The sequence below is a fragment of the Scatophagus argus genome, chromosome 6 (genome assembly GCF_020382885.2).
Source record: "Scatophagus argus isolate fScaArg1 chromosome 6, fScaArg1.pri, whole genome shotgun sequence".
NCBI classification, from domain to species: domain Eukaryota; kingdom Metazoa; phylum Chordata; class Actinopteri; family Scatophagidae; genus Scatophagus; species Scatophagus argus.
This window is the reverse complement of record NC_058498.1, coordinates 4,280,112-4,298,735: the sequence shown is the minus strand read 5'-3', so window position 1 is coordinate 4,298,735 and position 18,624 is coordinate 4,280,112. Positions and strand designations below refer to the sequence as shown.

The following is an 18,624-nucleotide window of genomic DNA, read 5'->3' as shown; positions in this document are numbered from 1 at the left end:
GTAACACAGAGAACTTGAGCAAGCACTTGGCGACAGTGGTGAGGAGAAACTGCCTTTTAGAAGGCAGAAACCTCAGAGCAGACCCCAGCTCAAGATGGGCGGCCATCTGCTTTGACCGGTTGGGTTGAGAGAGAGAGATGGAGCAGGACCGGCGACCCTCCGATCACAAGCTGCTTCTTCAGCCCCGAGGACACCCCCCTTTATATTTTATTTGCTCAGCTTTTTGGATTCCCACTGCAGGAAACTGTTAGCTAGCGTCCTGCTTTTGGGGTTCCCCTTTTTGAGAAACATAACAATTTGCTTCCAAAAGAACAAAGACAACCTCTTCAATGTGCATGATTAAAATATTTTGCACTGAACTGAAAAAAAAAACCACAAAAATGACAAGGCCACAATTATCAGCCTTGATAATTAATCGTCAATAGTGTAACCTTTTTGATTCACAAAAGACAGCATAGAATCAATCTCTGTACAGAGAATCTCTGTACAGAGTATCTGACTAGCTTTTCCAAAAGAAAGCTAAAAGATCCCTAATTTCACTGAGGGAAATGTCATTCTCCCTGAGTAGTAGTAAACATGATGAACAGCTACCTAATTATACAAGAAAATGTCAGTAGTTCACATCTTGGGTGCTGTCGTGTCCAGATGTTGTGTTCTTACTTTAATATTATATTAGTACTGGTTGAGGTAATTAAAGGCCACCACAGAGTCTACATGTAAACATGTAAAGTATCCAAAAGATTTTAATTTGAGCATCATTTAACATAATACACAAAAGGAAAGTGTTTTCAAATAAATACAAGAAAGCCCCCAGTGCCATTTATGGACCAAAAGTCATCAGTGAAAGATTTCAGGAAAGATTTCTCTGTAGTCCAGAAAAAAAACTTAATTTCACCAGTTTAAGTTATATCTTAGCTGATCAAATAACAGTAAAACAGTGCAAATAAAGAAAGAATACACAGTACGTCACTGTTATTAGTCTGGGGACTAATAACTGGACGGGACTGGGAACAAAGGAAGGTTTTCTTTGTGAAGAGACTTACCAAGTCAGATGACAAAGAGGTATTGATAGGATGAAGAAAAAACATTGCAGTTTCCTGCTGAAATTGTTCAATAAGTGTTACACTAGTTTCAGTGCAGTGATTATCAGCTTAAAACTAGGAACGTTGCTTGTCCTGACAACAAGACTGTGAACGTGGCCTAACACTTATATTCCAAATCAGCACACTGGAAAGACATCTCTGGGACACTGCATATTCACTAGTTGTTCTGTAGCAAGGATGTTATAACTCCATCATATTGACTGGCAAAAGTGGCTTCAAAACTGTAATTTGTATTTTGATTCATATTCTGAATATGTTTCTTATTGTCATCCTGCCAAAGTAAGAACATTTATATGTCATAACATTGTACCTTCACTGTGTTCAGTAGCAACTGACTGTAGCAACAATTAGGCTGAATTTACCTTCAGAAAGGAAGTCAGTTTATGCACAGTACACGTCTCATCTCTACATTATCTTGGACTCACGAGAGCCTGGCTGCAGGATCTGAAGTCTGACAATGAGTTTAACAGATTTTCTAAACCAGGGGTAGAAAAAGGCGTAGATCAGAGGATTGAAGGTGGAGTTGCAATAAAACAGAAATATTTGAGCTAATGAATTCACATTATTTGTGGTGTCCTGTCCTGTGACAGAAGGAGAGAAGTATGGACAGAGACAAATTATAAACACAAGGAGGACAATACCAAGAGTTCTAGCAGCTCTCAGTTCAGATTTCTTAACAGTCACAGTAATTGATTTGGCAGCTGAAATTTGAGACCTCATGACACGAGCCTGTGACACAGCCACCACAAACACTCTGACGTAGAGAACTATGATCACAATAACAGGGCCGAAAAAGGTGAGAATCAAGTCTACTGCTCCTGAAATGTAGTCTATTATAATTGTACATACTTCATGGCAAGGATTAGACAAAACTATTTGTGACAAGTAACCCCTCAGTATGATAAGATTGTAGATAACAGAACACATCCAACCAGATATATACACATTTTAACTCTGCTGGTTGTTATTATGGAAGAATAACTCAGAGGGTAACAAATGGCCACATAGCGGTCCACTGCTATGAGCACCATGCTCCCAACAGAGGCAGAGGTGAGGATGAAGGCCAGAAGGTACAACAACACACATGAGATTTTGTCAATATACTGGCAGGACTGCATGCTGTGGATTGCTGCTGGCATTGATGCAAGGCCTACCAGCAAGTCAGACACAGCCAGGGAGAGGAGGATGAGATTGGTGGGGGTCTGGAGCTGCCTGGAGAGGGAGACTGTGATTAAAGCCCCACATTGAGTGCAAATGAGTTCAGATAACAGTAATTATTACTATAATATGGATGGAATATGGAATGTAAACTTTTACTTTTATACATGTTAAAAACAAAATCATTTAAATTATGTCATTAGGTAAACGCTGATCATGTTAGTGATCAGTTATCAGTCAGTTATCAGTTAGTCAGTCAATTTATCAGTCAATTGTTTCCCCTCCTCTTTCTTCCCTCATTTGTTGTTCCTCCATACATTTCCCTCCCACTTCCGAACTCCTCCTATCCAGTGTGCCTCGATTTCCTCTTTCCTCTCGACTTTGTGTCCTTTTTGTTCCAGTTTTGGTGATTTATCCAGAATCTGGGAACACAGCATTTTGCAAGTCATGTTGGTCTTGACTACCGTACTTTAAATGTAATAATAAAATGATGTGACAACCTAAAATAAAATTTCATTCAACATCAATGTGCAGGTATGGAGGCAAAATTTAGACTGATTAAAACAAACTTTGAACACACAGCTACAATACAATCCCTCCAATATTCAATCACTCAATCCACTGACTATGTTTAATGTAAAAGGAGAGTAAATATTAGACACAGATTCTGCATGAATTAAGTAATTAGGACAGGACTCTGTGTGGGCCAGTCAAGTTCTTCCACACCAAACTCATCCAACAATGTCTTTATGGAGCTTTGCTTTGTGCACTGGGCCACAGTCATGCTGGAATAGAAAAGGGCCTTCAACAAACTGATAGAATAGAATAGAATAGTCTTTATTGTCATTGTACGTGGTACAGCAAAATTTCACAGGTTAAGGAACTGTAAACATTGTTAAGGCACTGTAAACATTAAGAGGCAGGAGGATGTAGATTGTGGTTGTTGTTGTTCAAGGACTGTTGGGGTTATAGGTTATAGGAGACCGTATGTGTGTGAATGTATATGTGTGCGTCCATGGGTATTGGCAGTCCGTATGGCCCAGGGGAAGAAGCTGTTTTTCAGTCTGCTGGTGTGGGACTTGATTGACCTGAAACGCCTACCAGAGGGTAACAAGTCAAACAGGGGATGGGCAGGGTGTGAAGGGTCTCCCATGATGGCCTTGGTTTTCCTGAGGCAGCAGGATGTGGAGATGTGTTCCAGGGTGGGCAGAGGGCAGCCGATGATCTTTTGGGCTTGTGTTTATGACCCTCTGCACGTATCCTCACCTGTGGAGCCTGCGTACCACACACTCAAACAGTATGTAAGCACACTCTCCACATAGGAGGGATAGAAGGCCAGCAGCAGCTTCATGTCCAGGTTGTTTTTCCTGAGGAGACGCAGGAAGTGTAGCCGCTGAGCCTTCTTAAGCAGGGCTTTAATGTTGTAGGTCCAGGAGTGGTCTGCAGAGATCAGGGTGCCCAGGAACCTGAAGGTGGTGACAGTTTGCACCCATTCTACATTTATGAGGAGAGGGGCGTGGTACAGTCTGCAGTCCCTGAAGTCCGTAATAAGTTCCTTTGTCTTATGGACATTCAGGGTCAGGTTGTTTTCTGAGCACCAGAGTGACAGTTTCTCTATCTCACCCCTGTATGCTGCCTCGTCCTCATCGCAGGTGAGTCCAACCACAGTGGTGTCATCAACATATTTGATGATATGGTTGGGTGGGTGAGTTGGAGAGCAGTCATAGGTGTACAGGGCGTACAGTAGAGGGCTCCAGAAAGTTTTTTATTCCTTTCTTTTATAAGTGCAGGTGGGGAGGGGGATCTGTAGCTGCAGGAGTTTGATGAAGAGGAGGCCCGGGATGATAGTGTTGAACACTGAGCTGCAGTCCACGAAGAGCATCCTCACATAGCTCTTCTTGTTCTCCAGGTGGCTCAGCGCTGTGTGAAGCGTTAGGGCGATGGTGTCCTCTGTGGATGGGTTTGCTCTGTATGCAAACTGGTGTGCTCCAAGCACTCCATGCATTTCATGATTACAGACGTCAGGGCTATGGATCTGTAATCATTGAGACTGACGATGGCAGGTGTTTTTGGGAATGGGGACGATGGTGAAGGCCTTCAGATATGTGGGGACGGCGGCATGTACCAGGGAGAGGTTGAAGAGCTTGGTGAGGGTACCCTGCCAGTTGGTCTGCACATCCTTTGATCACCATCCCCGGGATCCTGGGGTTCACTGCTCTCAGGTTTTTCCTCACCTTGTGCTCATTGAGGTATCCCTCAATTTTCCTCTTGTAGGAATCCTTAGCCTGTTTTATGTCCCTCCTCAGGTCAGCTCTGGCTGTCCTGTAGAGAGCTCTGTCTCCCGTCCTGAAAGCCGAGTTACAAGCTCTGATCAGGGTCTGGACTTCCTTAGTCATCCAGGACTTCCTATTTGCCACAAAATCGAAAGCATAGCATTGTCCAAAATGTCTTGGCATGCTGAACCATTAAGATTTCCCTTCACTGGAAGTAAGCGGCTGAGACCAACCCATGCAAAACAGCCCCATAAAGACATCTGTCTGTATACTTTTGTCTATATAGTGTATACAGTGCATGTGTAGATGTGAGATGTTGTACAAATCCTCATATGCATGCATTGCTGTTTTTACTACATTTATTTGCATTTGTTTCAAATTTGTCATTACCCAAATCTAAAAAATCAAAAATTGTCTGACTCTTCAACACGTTCTGGTTTTAAAATGAGGCCCAACTCAATCTGTAACTGAATCATCCTGTCATATTGTGATAGGCATTAGAATTGATTAAGGCAGCTAAGGCAAGTGAAAAATATCTGTTTTTTTAAATTTGGGCAAACTGACTCTTTAACCAAGCAGCTCTAGTTAAAGGCCCCCCACACACTCATCAATAAATAAATAAATGTCTAACTATTAATCATTGAAAACATCTCTATGTAGATATGACACCTGTATGCTGGGCACTGCTCACATAAAACACTAAAATCTTTGCAGCCAGTTTTATTATAAATGAAACTACAACAGATACAGTTCTTCTTTATATATTGATGTTACACATCAGAGTTCAGTTTCGAATGCAATCTAACTTAAAAACACAGAAACAAACTTGGAAAAACTAAACTGAATTCAGCTAGCAGTCGACAAGAGTTCATTATGTGTGGACTGTAAGTCACGAACTTCACTTGTTTTGATTCATGTTTTTGTCCTTGTCACCAAAGTTTGGAACAAGTGGATGAAATGCTAAACAGCCCCAGCTGTCTGGGGGATACAACCCTCCCTCACAGTCTCCAACTGTTACATCATGTTGATGAGGGGAACAGCAAAATGTGTTTCTGTTAAGAGATGTTTTCTTAACACCTTTGATTGGAGGCACACCGCTGTGGTTTGAGGCATCATTATTTATCAAGGTGTGAACTGGCTGCCATGCAATGTGGCCCAATATTTGCAGCATGTGGGGAGTATCAATTTTTAATATCAATTCTAGAAAGAAAACAAAGATATATAAATAGCTGCTTATGCTCTTTTATTTTATGTGAGGCAAAATGCTTATTAAACATGTAGAATTATGAAAATCCTTTATTTTATGACAATACAGCAAACAGAATATTTTGAATACAGTCTGTGTTGGCTTTCAGTCCATGGGCTACTAACTATTAACTACCCCTGCACAAGACAATTAATCAATTAATCATTGTAACCCTAGTCTCCACCACATACTCCAGCACCTAGACCAGCTGAGCTCCTATGTCAGGGTCCTGTTCGTGGATTATAGCTTGGCCTTCAACACCATCCTCCCAGACCGTCTGCACAAGCTGCAGCTACCCCTGTCCCATATGTGAGTGGATTATGGACTTTCTCTACCAACAGGAAGCAACAAGTGCAGGTTCACAGCCACCTGTCACCTCCCCACAGATTACGTAATCTGTGGTGATGGTGGAGTCACTGGAAGGAGGGGACCTCTGCATCCCTCCCCTCAACACCACCTGCAGGCCAATATCTGTTACTCACAAGGCCATGCTCATCAAAACACTGCTGTCCTGCTTCTGTCTGCTCACTGTGATGCTCAACTTGTTGGTTATCATCTCCATCTCCCACTTCAGGCACAGATACTTTCCTTGAAATATGATAACTAACAGTTTCCATGTGCTTAATTAAATAAAACCTATTGTCCTGTCAGTATATTGACAAAATCTCATGTGTTTTGTCGTACCTTCTGGCCTTCATCCTCACCTCTGCCTCTGTTGGGAGCATGGTGCTCATAGCAGTGGACCGCTATGTGGCCATTTGTTACCCTCTGCGTTAGCCTTCCATAGTAACAACCAGTAGAATTAAAATGCGTGTATCTCTGTGTTGGGTGTGTGTGGATGTTATCATACTGAAGGGTAACTGTCACTTCTTTTTTTTTTTTGTTCAACATTATTTTTAATGAACTTTTATATATATATTTCATTTATACAGATAGACAACAAACAAAACAATAACATCCATAAAACAAGCAGTTACTTTCCACAAGACATTTCACATACACATTTAAAACAAATTAAATAAACTAAATAAAACACAAACACTGAACGACACACGTCAACACAGCAGTTTGAGAATCTCTATTAAAGGTTTCCACACATTCTCAAACTCTGCAGTCTTTCCCCTGGTTATATAAGTCAGTCTTTCCAATACAATACAAGATGCCATCTCCTTTTTCCGCACACGTATCGAGGGCACATCCATTTTTTTCCAAAACAGAGCGATCATCCTCCTTGCCTGCAGGAGTCCGAAGTCAGTTAAAGTTGACTTTTTAGGATTGACGATAAAGTTTTTTGGAAATATACCGAGTATACATATTTTTGCTTGGTGAGGTACCTTCACTCCAACAGTCTCAGATAAAGTCCAAACAACTTTGTTACAATATTTTTCTATTTTTGGGCAATCCCATACACAGTGGTACAGAGTACCCTTTTCTTCCATGCACTTAATGCACATGTCTGGCACATCAGGGGACCATCGGTTTAACTTAACCAGAGTAATGTATGTTCTCATCAACCATTTGTATTGTAATTATTTCATTCTAGTACTGATAGATTGTCCTTGGGCTCTAAAACATTTCTCTTCCCAATCAGCCTTTTGTATGTCTTCCTGACTATTCAGCCTCCATGCCTCTACCCAGTCGATAGTGGACTCTTTATTATACGACATCAAAGCTGTATAGAATAACTATTACTATTATAACACAGCCCCTAGGATCATTTGGGTGCTCAAACACCTCCACCACGTTAAAATGGCGGTTCAAGGAGGGTTCAAGAATTACTTTACTATACATACATATAACCCATATGGTTGTATTTCTGCTGAGTCCAGTGTCTATTTAAGTTGACCCGTGGTGTGTCATTAGGAGGCACCAGTGGTTCTGCAAGTTGGTTCAGAGTAGTCGCTTTGGTTCATGGTGTTTCTTGCTGCCAGCCTGATGCAGTAGGTGGTCCAGGGCTTGAGGTCCGTCTCCATGTAAAAATCATCTTCCACCGTCATAACATTACACTTACCTTTGTCAAAACTTGAGTGGCCCGTAAAGAGGAAGGTGAGAAATACTCCTTGCAAATGTCAGAAACTGGATTTCAGAAGATACAGTTGCCCCCTTTTTAAAATCAACCAAAACTTTTCCATGGAAATTGACCATAGTCAGAAGTGTTTATACTTTACTTATTCAGCTTTTTGTATTTTCACCGGAGGAAACTCAGACCACGAGCATTCATCCACTGTCCACTCATATTAACTTAGTCAGAATACTTTTTGTTAGCCAGCATTATTGCATCTTCTGTAAGAAAACTTTCCTGTGTGTCCTGCTTTTGGGGTTCCCCTTTTTGAGAAATGTAGCAATTTGCTTCCAAAAGAACAAAGAAAACCTCTCAACTGTGCTTTGTTTAAAATATTTTGCGCTGAACTGAAACAAGAAAACACCAATGTGACAAGCCCAAAATTATCAGCCTTTTGATAATTAATCATCAATAGTGTAACCTTTTTGATTCACATTTGCAACAACCTCTTATGGTATCTCCTATCTAGGTTGGCACATTTCTATTGAGGGATCTTTGCCTAATCTTCCATGGCAAATTGTTCCACCTCATCCAGTTTGTCTTCAAGCATGGATGTTAACTTTCAGCATTCGCCACACATTCTCAATAGGATTGAGACCTGGGCTCTTAGAGAGCCACTCCAGGACCTTGATCTTGGTTTCTCTCGAAGAGTTTTGGACCAACCTGAATGCATGCTTTGGGTCATTGTCTTGCTGGAAGACCCTTTAGCAAACTGGCAGCAGATTTCTTTACATTATCCTTCAAAATATCCACATTATTTTCTTTCTTCATGGTCCCACGCACCCAAACAAGGTTTCCTGTACCTGAAGCAGCAAAGCAGCCCCACAGCATTTTGCTCCTAGCGCCATGTTTAACGGTGGACACTGTGTTTTTAGGATTGAAAGCCTCTCCATTCCTTCACCCAACAAAAGCAACATCCATGTGCCCAACCAGCTCAGGTTTAGTCTCATCAGACCAAAGGACAGACCCATCCCCATATTTCCAGTGTTCACCAGGCCAACTTCAGTCAGCCTTCAATGTGCCACTGTGTGAATAGTGGAGTTTTTCTTGAATGATAACCTTGAAGCTCACCATGATAAAGAGTCCTCACAACGGTCATCCTTGAAACATCAAGTCCAGAAGAGGCCGGTTCAGCAACAAGCATCTTGACAGAGATCCAGGGATTCTTGTTGACATCTCCAACTATTTTCCTCTCCAAAGTTTTTGAGGTCTTGCACATTCGACTGCGCTCAGGTTTGCTTCTAACAGAATTTGTCTCTTTTGATTTTGTTACTTTTGGGGATGATGAAATGACTTCTTATCAAGAATTTAAGAGCAATCCCTCTCAATCAAGTATTCAAGAGTAAAGCAATGTACAGGATTTGTCAACAATTATAACTTCATAAGACAGTTCATATTATCACCAGTGGATTTCCTCATGTTTTCATTTATTAGCTAGTTGTTATCCTCAACCTGTGGGTGTACACAAACTTATAGATGCTGACAAACACATAAATAAACACTTGACTAAATGATGACTAAATTATAGTGTGTTTTCAACATTTATGAATTTATTAAAGGCTCTAATGTTCTCATATCATTTAAATATTAGTTTTAAATATTCTAGAGCATTCCAGATAATATACCCCCAGATTCATAATCAAACACAGAAGAGAGGGACTATATCTTTGATGGTTAGTACTTCGAAAGAAAAATGGAGCAATAAGTAGACAATGACTTTTAAGGAACAAATCGAGGTACATTGAATAGTCAGAGTTTGGAAGTGGGAGGGAAATGTATGGAGGAACAACAAGTGAGAGATGAAAGAGGAGGGGAAACTACTGATAGGAAGAGTGTGGAGAGCAGCAAGGGGAAGAGAGAGAGAGAGGGAGGGAAACATGACAGATGATGGATAAATATCTCAGAGCTCAGCAGCTCTCTGCTCAGCTCCACAATCTGTGATGATGGTGGAGTCAATGGAAGGAGGGGACCTCTGCATCCCTCCCCTCAACACCACCTGCAGGCCAATGTCTGTTACTCACAAGGCCATGCTCATCAAAACACTGCTGTCCTGCTTCTGTCTGCTCACTGTGATGCTCAACTTGTTGGTTATCATCTCCATCTCTCACTTCAGGCAAAGACACTTTCCTTGAAATATGATGACAACAGTTTGCATGTATTTCATTTATGGATGCATGGATGGAAGCTCTGTTTATTCTATGCTGCTGAAAAGACTGACTCTAGGCTCTAAGGTGTTCATCTCTTCTGCATAGAAGCTATCTGACTGTTTTGAACAAAAGATCCTTGCACTGTCACTGATAAATCAAAATGTCATTTTTTGACAGGTTTTATGTGTAAATGTTTGCCAGGGGCAGATAACTTGATCAGCGTTTACCTAATGACACCCAAAAATGTCAGTAATTCACATATTCTGAGCTGGAAGTGGAATTATCAAGCTTCATTTGACCCGACTGAAATGATATTGTTTTTAACATGTATAAAAGTAAAGCTTTATTTTCCATATTCCATCCATATTATAGTAATAATTACTGTTATTTGAACTCATTTGCACTCAATGTGGGGCTTTAATCACAATCTCCCTCTCCAGGCAGCTCCAGACCCCCACCAATCTCATCCTCCTCTCCCTGGCTGTGTCTGACTTGCTGGTGGGCCTTGCAGTCATGCCAGCCACAATCAACAGCATGCAGTCCTGCCAGTATACTGACAAAATCTCATGTGTTTTGTGGTACCTTCTGGCCTTCATCCTCACCTCTGCCTCTGTTGGAAGCATGGTGCTCATAGCAGTGGACCGCTATGTGGCCATTTGTTACCCTCTGCGTTATTCTTCCATAATAACAACCAGCAGAGTTAAAATCTGTGTATCTCTGTGTTGGGTGTGTTCTGTTATCTACAGTCTTATCATATCGAAGGGTTACTTGTCACATATAGTTTTGTCTAATCCTTGCCATGAAGTATGTACAGTTATAATAGACTACATTTCAGGAGCAGTAGACTTGATTCTCACCTTTTTCGGCCCTGTTATTGTGATCATAGTTCTCTACGTCAGAGTGTTTGTGGTGGCTGTGTCACAGGCTCGTGTCATGAGGTCTCAAATTTCAGCTGCCAAATCAATTACTGTGACTGTTAAGATATCTGAACTGAGAGCTGCTAGAACTCTTGGTATTGTCCTCCTTGTGTTTATAATTTGTCTCTGTCCATACTTCTCTCCTTCTATAACAGGACAGGACATCTCAGGAAATGCAGATTTTTTAGCTCAAATTTGGCTGTTCTGTTGCAACTCCACTTTCAATCCTCTGATCTACGCCTTTTTCTACCCCTGGTTTAGAAAAGCTGTTAAACTCATAGTCAGACTTCAGATCCTGCAGCCAGGCTCTCGTGAGTCCAAGATAATGTAGAGATGAGACGTGTACTGTGCATAAACTGACTTCCTTTCTGAAGGTAAATTCAGCCTAATACAGTCAGTTGTTGAATACAGTGCAGGTACAATGTTATGACATATAAATGGTTTTACTTTGGCAGGACGACAATAAGAAACATATTCAGAAAGCAAATCATCAGAGCTTGAAGCCAGCTTTGCCAATGAAGATGATGGGGTTACATCTCAATGTAGTTAGTTCTGTTCTCAGTGGTCAGAAAATATGATTCTGAAAGTCTTTTCTATGAAACCGTTGTAATATAAAATACCAAATGAACATTTTCAGACCATCGGCCTGGCTCTTCACAAAGAAAACCTTCTTTTGCTTTTCTATTTTTCCTTTTGTGTATTATGTTAAATGATGCTCAAATTAAAATCTTTTGGATACTTTACATGTTTACATGCAGACTCTGTGGTGTCCTTTAATTATCTCAACCAGTACTAATATAATATTGAAGTAAGAGCAAAACATCTAGATACTACATCACCTAACACACACACGGGGGCCACTACTGGCAACAGCTTAGACTGAAAATGGAAATAAGAAACATACATCTGACTTATCTCTTAAGTCGTCTCACTAATTAAACCAAACAGAATAAATAAACAAAAATGACATGTTAAATGCTGGTATAGAAACTCACACTGGTCTTATTACAGAATAAAATGTTTATCCTCAGTGATTCCTTTGACTTGCAGCAGACATATGGTGAACTGCAGGAAACTTTTGTTTTTAAATTAAACTTTTGCGCAAGTAATTTCTCAAGGAAAATTGTCAAACATATGACATTTCCTGAATGTAAACATTTTTCACTTTTGTTTTTACTTATTTGTTCTTTTTGGATTTTGACTCTTTTTTGGATTTTGACTGTTTTCTATATCCCAAATGATCAGTTGAGAAAAGAATCAATTAATAATTAATCTCTAATGAAAACGATGATTCGCTTGCATCCTAGATAGACACGCGCACAAGCAAACTTAGGTGTTTTAATGTTTATTCCTTACTTTCTGGGATCGTTTAAAAAATGAAATGAAATTCAGTTTATTTATATTCAGAGATATTTATATCTCATGACACATTCCGATTAGAGCAGGTCTAGACCAAACTCTTTAATTAGATTGTAACACAGAGAACTTGAATGGCGAGGAACAACTGCCTTTGAGAAGGCAGAAACCTCAGAGCAGACCTCGGCTCAAGATGGGCGGCCATCTGCTTTGACCGGTTGGGTTGAGAGAGAGAGATGGAGCAGGACCGGCGACCCTCCGATCACAAGCTGCTTCTTCAGCCCCGAGGACACCCCCCTTTATATTTTATTTGCTCAGCTTTTTGGATTCCCACTGCAGGAAACTGTTAGCTAGCGTCCTGCTTTTGGGGTTCATCTTTTTTGAGAAACGTAACAATTTGCTTCCAAAAGAACGAAGACAACCTCTTCACTGTGCATGATTAAAATATTTTGCACTGAACTGAAACAAGAAAACACAAAAATGACAAGGCCACAATTATCAGCCTTGATAATTAATCGTCAATAGTGTAACCTTTTTGATTCACAAAAGACAGCATAGAATCAATCTCTGTACAGAGAATCTCTGTACAGAGTATCTGGCTAGCTTTTCCAAAAGAAAACTAAAAGATCCCTAATTTCACTGAAGGAAATGTCATTCTCCCTGAGTAGTAGTAAACATGATGAGCAGCTACCTAATTATACAAGGAAATGTCAGTAGTTCACATCTTGGGTGCTGTCGTGTCCAGATGTTGTGTTCTTACTTCAATATTATATTAGTACTGGTTGAGGTAATTAAAGGCCACCACAGAGTCTACATGTAAACATGTAAAGTATCCAAAAGATTTTAATTTGAGCATCATTTAACATAATACACAAAAGGAAAAATAGAAAAGAAAAGGAAGGTTTTCTTTGTGAAGAGACTTACCAAGTCAGATAACAAAGAGGTATTGATAAGATGAAGAAAAAACATTGCAGTTTCCTGCTGAAATTGTTCAATAAGTGTTACACTAGTTTCAGTGCGGTGATTATCAGCTTAAAACTAGGAACGTTGCTTGTCCTGACAACAAGACTGTGAACGTGGAACAATTAGGCTGAATTTACATTCAGAAAGGAAGTCACTTTATGCACAGTACACGTCTCATCTCTACATTATCTTGGACTCACGAGAGCCTGGCTGCAGGATCTGAAGTCTGACAATGAGTTTAACAGCTTTTCTAAACCAGGGGTAGAAAAAGGCGTAGATCAGAGGATTGAAGGTGGAGTTGCAATAGAACAGCCAAATTTGAGCTAATGAATTCACACCAGTTGTGGTGTCCTGTCCTGTGACAGAAGGAGAGAAGTATGGACAGAGACAAATTATAAACACGAGGAGGACAATACCAAGAGTTCTAGCAGCTCTCAGTTCAGATTTCTTAACAGTCACAGTAATTGATTTGGCAGCTGAAATTTGAGACCTCATGACACGAGCCTGTGACACAGCCACCACAAACACTCTGACGTAGAGAACTATGATCACAATAACAGGGCCGAAAAAGGTGAGAATCAAGTCTACTGCTCCTGAAATGTAGTCTATTATAATTGTACATACTTCATGGCAAGGATTAGACAAAACTATTTGTGACAAGTTACCCTTCAATATGATAAGGCTGTAGACAACAGAACACATCCAACACAGACACACACACATTTTAACTCTACTGGTTGTTATTATGGAAGAATAACTCAGAGGGTAACAAATGGCCACATAGCGGTCCACTGCTATGAGCACCATGCTCCCAACAGAGGCAGAGGTGAGGATGTAGGCCAGAAGGTACAACAACACACATGAGATTTTGTCAATATACTGGCAGGACTGCATGCTGTTGATTGCTCCTGGCATTGATGCAAGGCCCACCAGGAAGTCAGACACAGCCAGGGAGAGGAGGATGAGATTGGTGGGGGTCTGGAGCTGCCTGGAGAGGGAGATTGTGATTAAAGCCCCACATTGAGTGCAAATGAGTTCAAATAACAGTAATTATTACTATAATATGGATGGAATATGGAAAATAAAGCTTTACTTTTATACATGTTAAAAACAATATCATTTCAGTCGGGTCAAATGAAGCTTGATAATTCCACTTCCAGCTCAGAATATGTGAATTACTGACATTTTTGGGTGTCATTAGGTAAACGCTGATCATGTTATCTGCCCCTGGCAAACATTTACACATAAAACCTGTCAAAAAATGACATTTTGATTTATCAGTGACAGTGCAAGGATCTTTTGTTCAAAACAGTCAGATAGCTTCTATGCAGAAGAGATGAACACCTTAGAGCCTAGAGTCAGTCTTTCCAACAGCATAGAATAAACAGAGCTTCCATCCATGCATCCATAAATGAAATACATGCAAACTGTTGTCATCATATTTCAAGGAAAGTGTCTTTGCCTGAAGTGGGAGATGGAGATGATAACCAACAAGTTGAGCATCACAGTGAGCAGACAGAAGCAGGACAGCAGTGTTTTGATGAACATGGCCTTGTGAGTAACAGACATTGGCCTGCAGGTGGTGTTGAGGGGGGGGATGCAGAGGTCCCCTCCTTCCAGTGACTCCACCATCATCACAGACTGTGGAGCTGAGCAGAGAGCTGCTGAGCTCTGAGATATTTATCCGTCAGTTATCAGTTAGTCAGTCAATTTATCAGTCAATTGTTTCCCCTCCTCTTTCTTCCTTCATTTGTTGTTCCTCCATACATTTCCCTCCCACTTCCGAACTCCTACTATCCAGTGTGCCTCGATTTCCTCTTTCCTCTCGACTTTGTGTCCTTTTTGTTCCAGGTTTGGTGATTTATCCAGAATCTGGGAACACAGCATTTTGCAAGTCATGTTGGTCTTGACTACCGTACTTTAAATGTAATAATAAAATGATGTGACAACCTAAAATAAAATTTCATTCAACATCAATGTGCAGGTATGGAGGCAAAATTTAGACTGATCAAAACAAACTTTGAACACACAGCTACAATACAATCCCTCCAATATTCAATCACTCAATCCACTGACTATGTTTAATGTAAAAGGAGAGTAAATATTAGACACAGATTCTGCATGAATTAAGTAATTAGGACAGGACTCTGTGTGGGCCAGTCAAGTTCTTCCACACCAAACTCATCCAACCATGTCTTTATGGAGCTTTGCTTTGTGCACTGGGGCACAGTCATGCTGGAATAGAAAAGGGCCTTCAACAAACTGATAGAATAGAATAGAATAGTCTTTATTGTCATTGTACGTGGTACAACAAAATTTCACAGGTTAAGGAACTGTAAACATTGTTAAGGCACTGTAAACATTAAGAGGCAGGAGGAGGTAGATTGTGGTTGTTGTTGTTCAAGGACTGTTGGGGTTATAGGTTATAGGAGACCGTATGTGTGTGAATGTATATGTGTGCGTCCATGGGTATTGGCAGTCCGTAGGAGACGCAGGAAGTGTAGCCGCTGAGCCTTCTTAAGCAGGGCTTTAATGTTGTAGGTCCAGGAGTGGTCTGCAGAGATCAGGGTGCCCAGGAACCTGAAGGTGGTGACAGTTTGCACCCATTCTACATTTATGAGGAGAGGGGCGTGGTACAGTCTGCAGTCCCTGAAGTCCGTAATAAGTTCCTTTGTCTTATGAACATTCAGGGTCAGGTTGTTTTCTGAGCACCAGAGTGACAGTTTCTCTATCTCACCCCTGTATGCTGCCTCGTCCTCATCGCAGATGAGTCCAACCACAGTGGTGTCATCAACATATTTGATGATATGGTTGGGTGGGTGAGTTGGAGAGCAGTCATAGGTGTACAGGGCGTACAGTAGAGGGCTCCAGAAGGTTTTTTATTCCTTTCTTTTATAAGTGCAGGTGGGGAGGGGGATCTGTAGCTGCAGGAGTTTGTTGAAGAGGAGGCCCGGGATGATAGTGTTGAACACTGAGCTGCAGTCCACGAAGAGCATCCTCACATAGCTCTTCTTGTTCTCCAGGTGGCTCAGCGCTGTGTGAAGCGTTAGGGCGATGGTGTCCTCTGTGGATGGGTTTGCTCTGTATGCAAACTGGTGTGCTCCAAGCACTCCATGCATTTCATGATTACAGACGTCAGGGCTATGGATCTGTAATCATTGAGACTGACGATGGCAGGTGTTTTTGGGAATGGGGACGATGGTGAAGGCCTTCAGATATGTGGGGACGGCGGCATGTACCAGGGAGAGGTTGAAGAGCTTGGTGAGGGTACCCTGCCAGTTGGTCTGCACATCCTTTGATCACCATCCCCGGGATCCTGGGGTTCACTGCTCTCAGGTTTTTCCTCACCTTGTGCTCATTGAGGTATCCCTCAATTTTCCTCTTGTAGGAATCCTTAGCCTGTTTTATGTCCCTCCTCAGGTCAGCTCTGGCTGTCCTGTAGAGAGCTCTGTCTCCCGTCCTGAAAGCCGAGTTACAAGCTCTGATCAGGGTCTGGACTTCCTTAGTCATCCAGGACTTCCTATTTGCCACAAAATCGAAAGCATAGCATTGTCCAAAATGTCTTGGCATGCTGAACCATTAAGATTTCCCTTGACTGGAAGTAAGCGGCTGAGACCAACCCATGCAAAACAGCCCCATAAAGACATCTGTCTGTATACTTTTGTCTATATAGTGTATACAGTGCATGTGTAGATGTGAGATGTTGTACTAATCCTCATATGCATGCATTGCTGTTTTTACTACATTTATTTGCATTTGTTTCAAATTTGTCATTACCCAAATCTAAAAAATCAAAAATTGTCTGACTCTTCAACACGTTCTGGTTTTAAAATGAGGCCCAACTCAATCTGTAACTGAATCATCCTGTCATATTGTGATAGGCATTAGAATTGATTAAGGCAGCTAAGGCAAGTGAAAAATATCTGTTTTTTTAAATTTGGGCAAACTGACTCTTTAACCAAGCAGCTCTAGTTAAAGGCCCCCCACACACTCATCAATAAATAAATAAATGTCTAACTATTAATCATTGAAAACTTCTCTATGTTGTTTTGTAGATATGACACCTGTATGCTGGGCACTGCTCACATAAAACACTAAAATCTTTGCAACCACTTTTATTATAAATGAAACTACAGCAGATACAGTTCTTCTTTATATATTTATGTTACACATCAGAGTTCAGTTTCGAATGCAATCTAACTTAAAAACACAGAAACAAACTTGGAAAAACTAAACTGAATTCAGCTAGCAGTCGACAAGAGTTCATTATGTGTGGACTGTAAGTCACGAACTTCACTTGTTTTGATTCATGTTTTTGTCCTTGTCACCAAAGTTTGGAACAAGTGGATGAAATGCTAAACAGCCCCAGCTGTCTGGGGGATACAACCCTCCCTCACAGTCTCCAACTGTTACATCATGTTGATGAGGGGAACAGCAAAATGTGTTTCTGTTAAGAGATGTTTTCTTAACACCTTTGATTGGAGGCACACCGCTGTGGTTTGAGGCATCATTATTTATCAAGGTGTGAACTGGCTGCCATGCAATGTGGCCCAATATTTGAAGTATGTGGGGAATATCAATTTTTAATATCAATTCTAGAAAGAAAACAAAGATATATAAATAGCTGCTTATGCTCTTTTATTTTATGTGAGGCAAAATGCTTATTAAACATGTAGAATTATGAAAATCCTTTATTTTATGACAATACAGCAAACAGAATATTTTGAATACAGTCTGTGTTGGCTTTCAGTCCATGGGCTACTAACTATTAACTACCCCTGCACAAGACAATTAATCAATTAATCATTGTAACCCTAGTCTCCACCACATACTCCAGCACCTAGACCAGCTGAGCTCCTATGTCAGGGTCCTGTTCGTGGATTATAGCTTGGCCTTCAACACCATCCTCCCAGACCGTCTGCACAAGCTGCAGCTACCCCTGTCCCATATGTGAGTGGATTATGGACTTTCTCTACCAACAGGAAGCAACAAGTGCAGGTTCACAGCCACCTGTCAGATTACGTAATCTGTGGTGATGGTGGAGTCACTGGAAGGAGGGGACCTCTGCATCCCTCCCCTCAACACCACCTGCAGGCCAATATCTGTTACTCACAAGGCCATGCTCATCAAAACACTGCTGTCCTGCTTCTGTCTGCTCACTGTGATGCTCAACTTGTTGGTTATCATCTCCATCTCCCACTTCAGGCACAGATACTTTCCTTGAAATATGATAACTAACAGTTTCCATGTGCTTAATTAAATAAAATCTATTGTCCTGTCAGTATATTGACAAAATCTCATGTGTTTTGTCGTACCTTCTGGCCTTCATCCTCACCTCTGCCTCTGTTGGGAGCATGGTGCTCATAGCAGTGGACCGCTATGTGGCCATTTGTTACCCT

General features: G+C 41.0%; 2 protein-coding genes across 2 annotated transcripts; one reads left to right on the top strand and one right to left on the bottom strand.

The window, feature by feature from the left end:
• Positions 1–9,630: 9,630 nt before the first annotated feature.
• Positions 9,631–11,237, top strand: LOC124060685 (trace amine-associated receptor 13c-like). The gene is made up of 3 exons (XM_046391930.1): positions 9,631–9,955; positions 10,430–10,659; positions 11,062–11,237. Exons 1-3 carry the CDS (start codon positions 9,783–9,785, stop codon positions 11,235–11,237), a joined length of 579 nt encoding a protein of 192 aa, XP_046247886.1. The 5' UTR covers positions 9,631–9,782.
• A 2,168-nt stretch (positions 11,238–13,405) lies between these two features.
• LOC124060922 (trace amine-associated receptor 13c-like) lies at positions 13,406–14,975 on the bottom strand. Its single transcript, XM_046392325.1, has 2 exons — positions 14,688–14,975; positions 13,406–14,213 (listed from the first exon to the last, which is right to left on the bottom strand). The coding sequence occupies exons 1-2, from the start codon at positions 14,858–14,860 to the stop codon at positions 13,406–13,408; spliced, it is 981 nt and encodes a 326-aa protein (XP_046248281.1). The 5' UTR covers positions 14,861–14,975.
• Between the last annotated feature and the right edge of the window lie 3,649 nt (positions 14,976–18,624).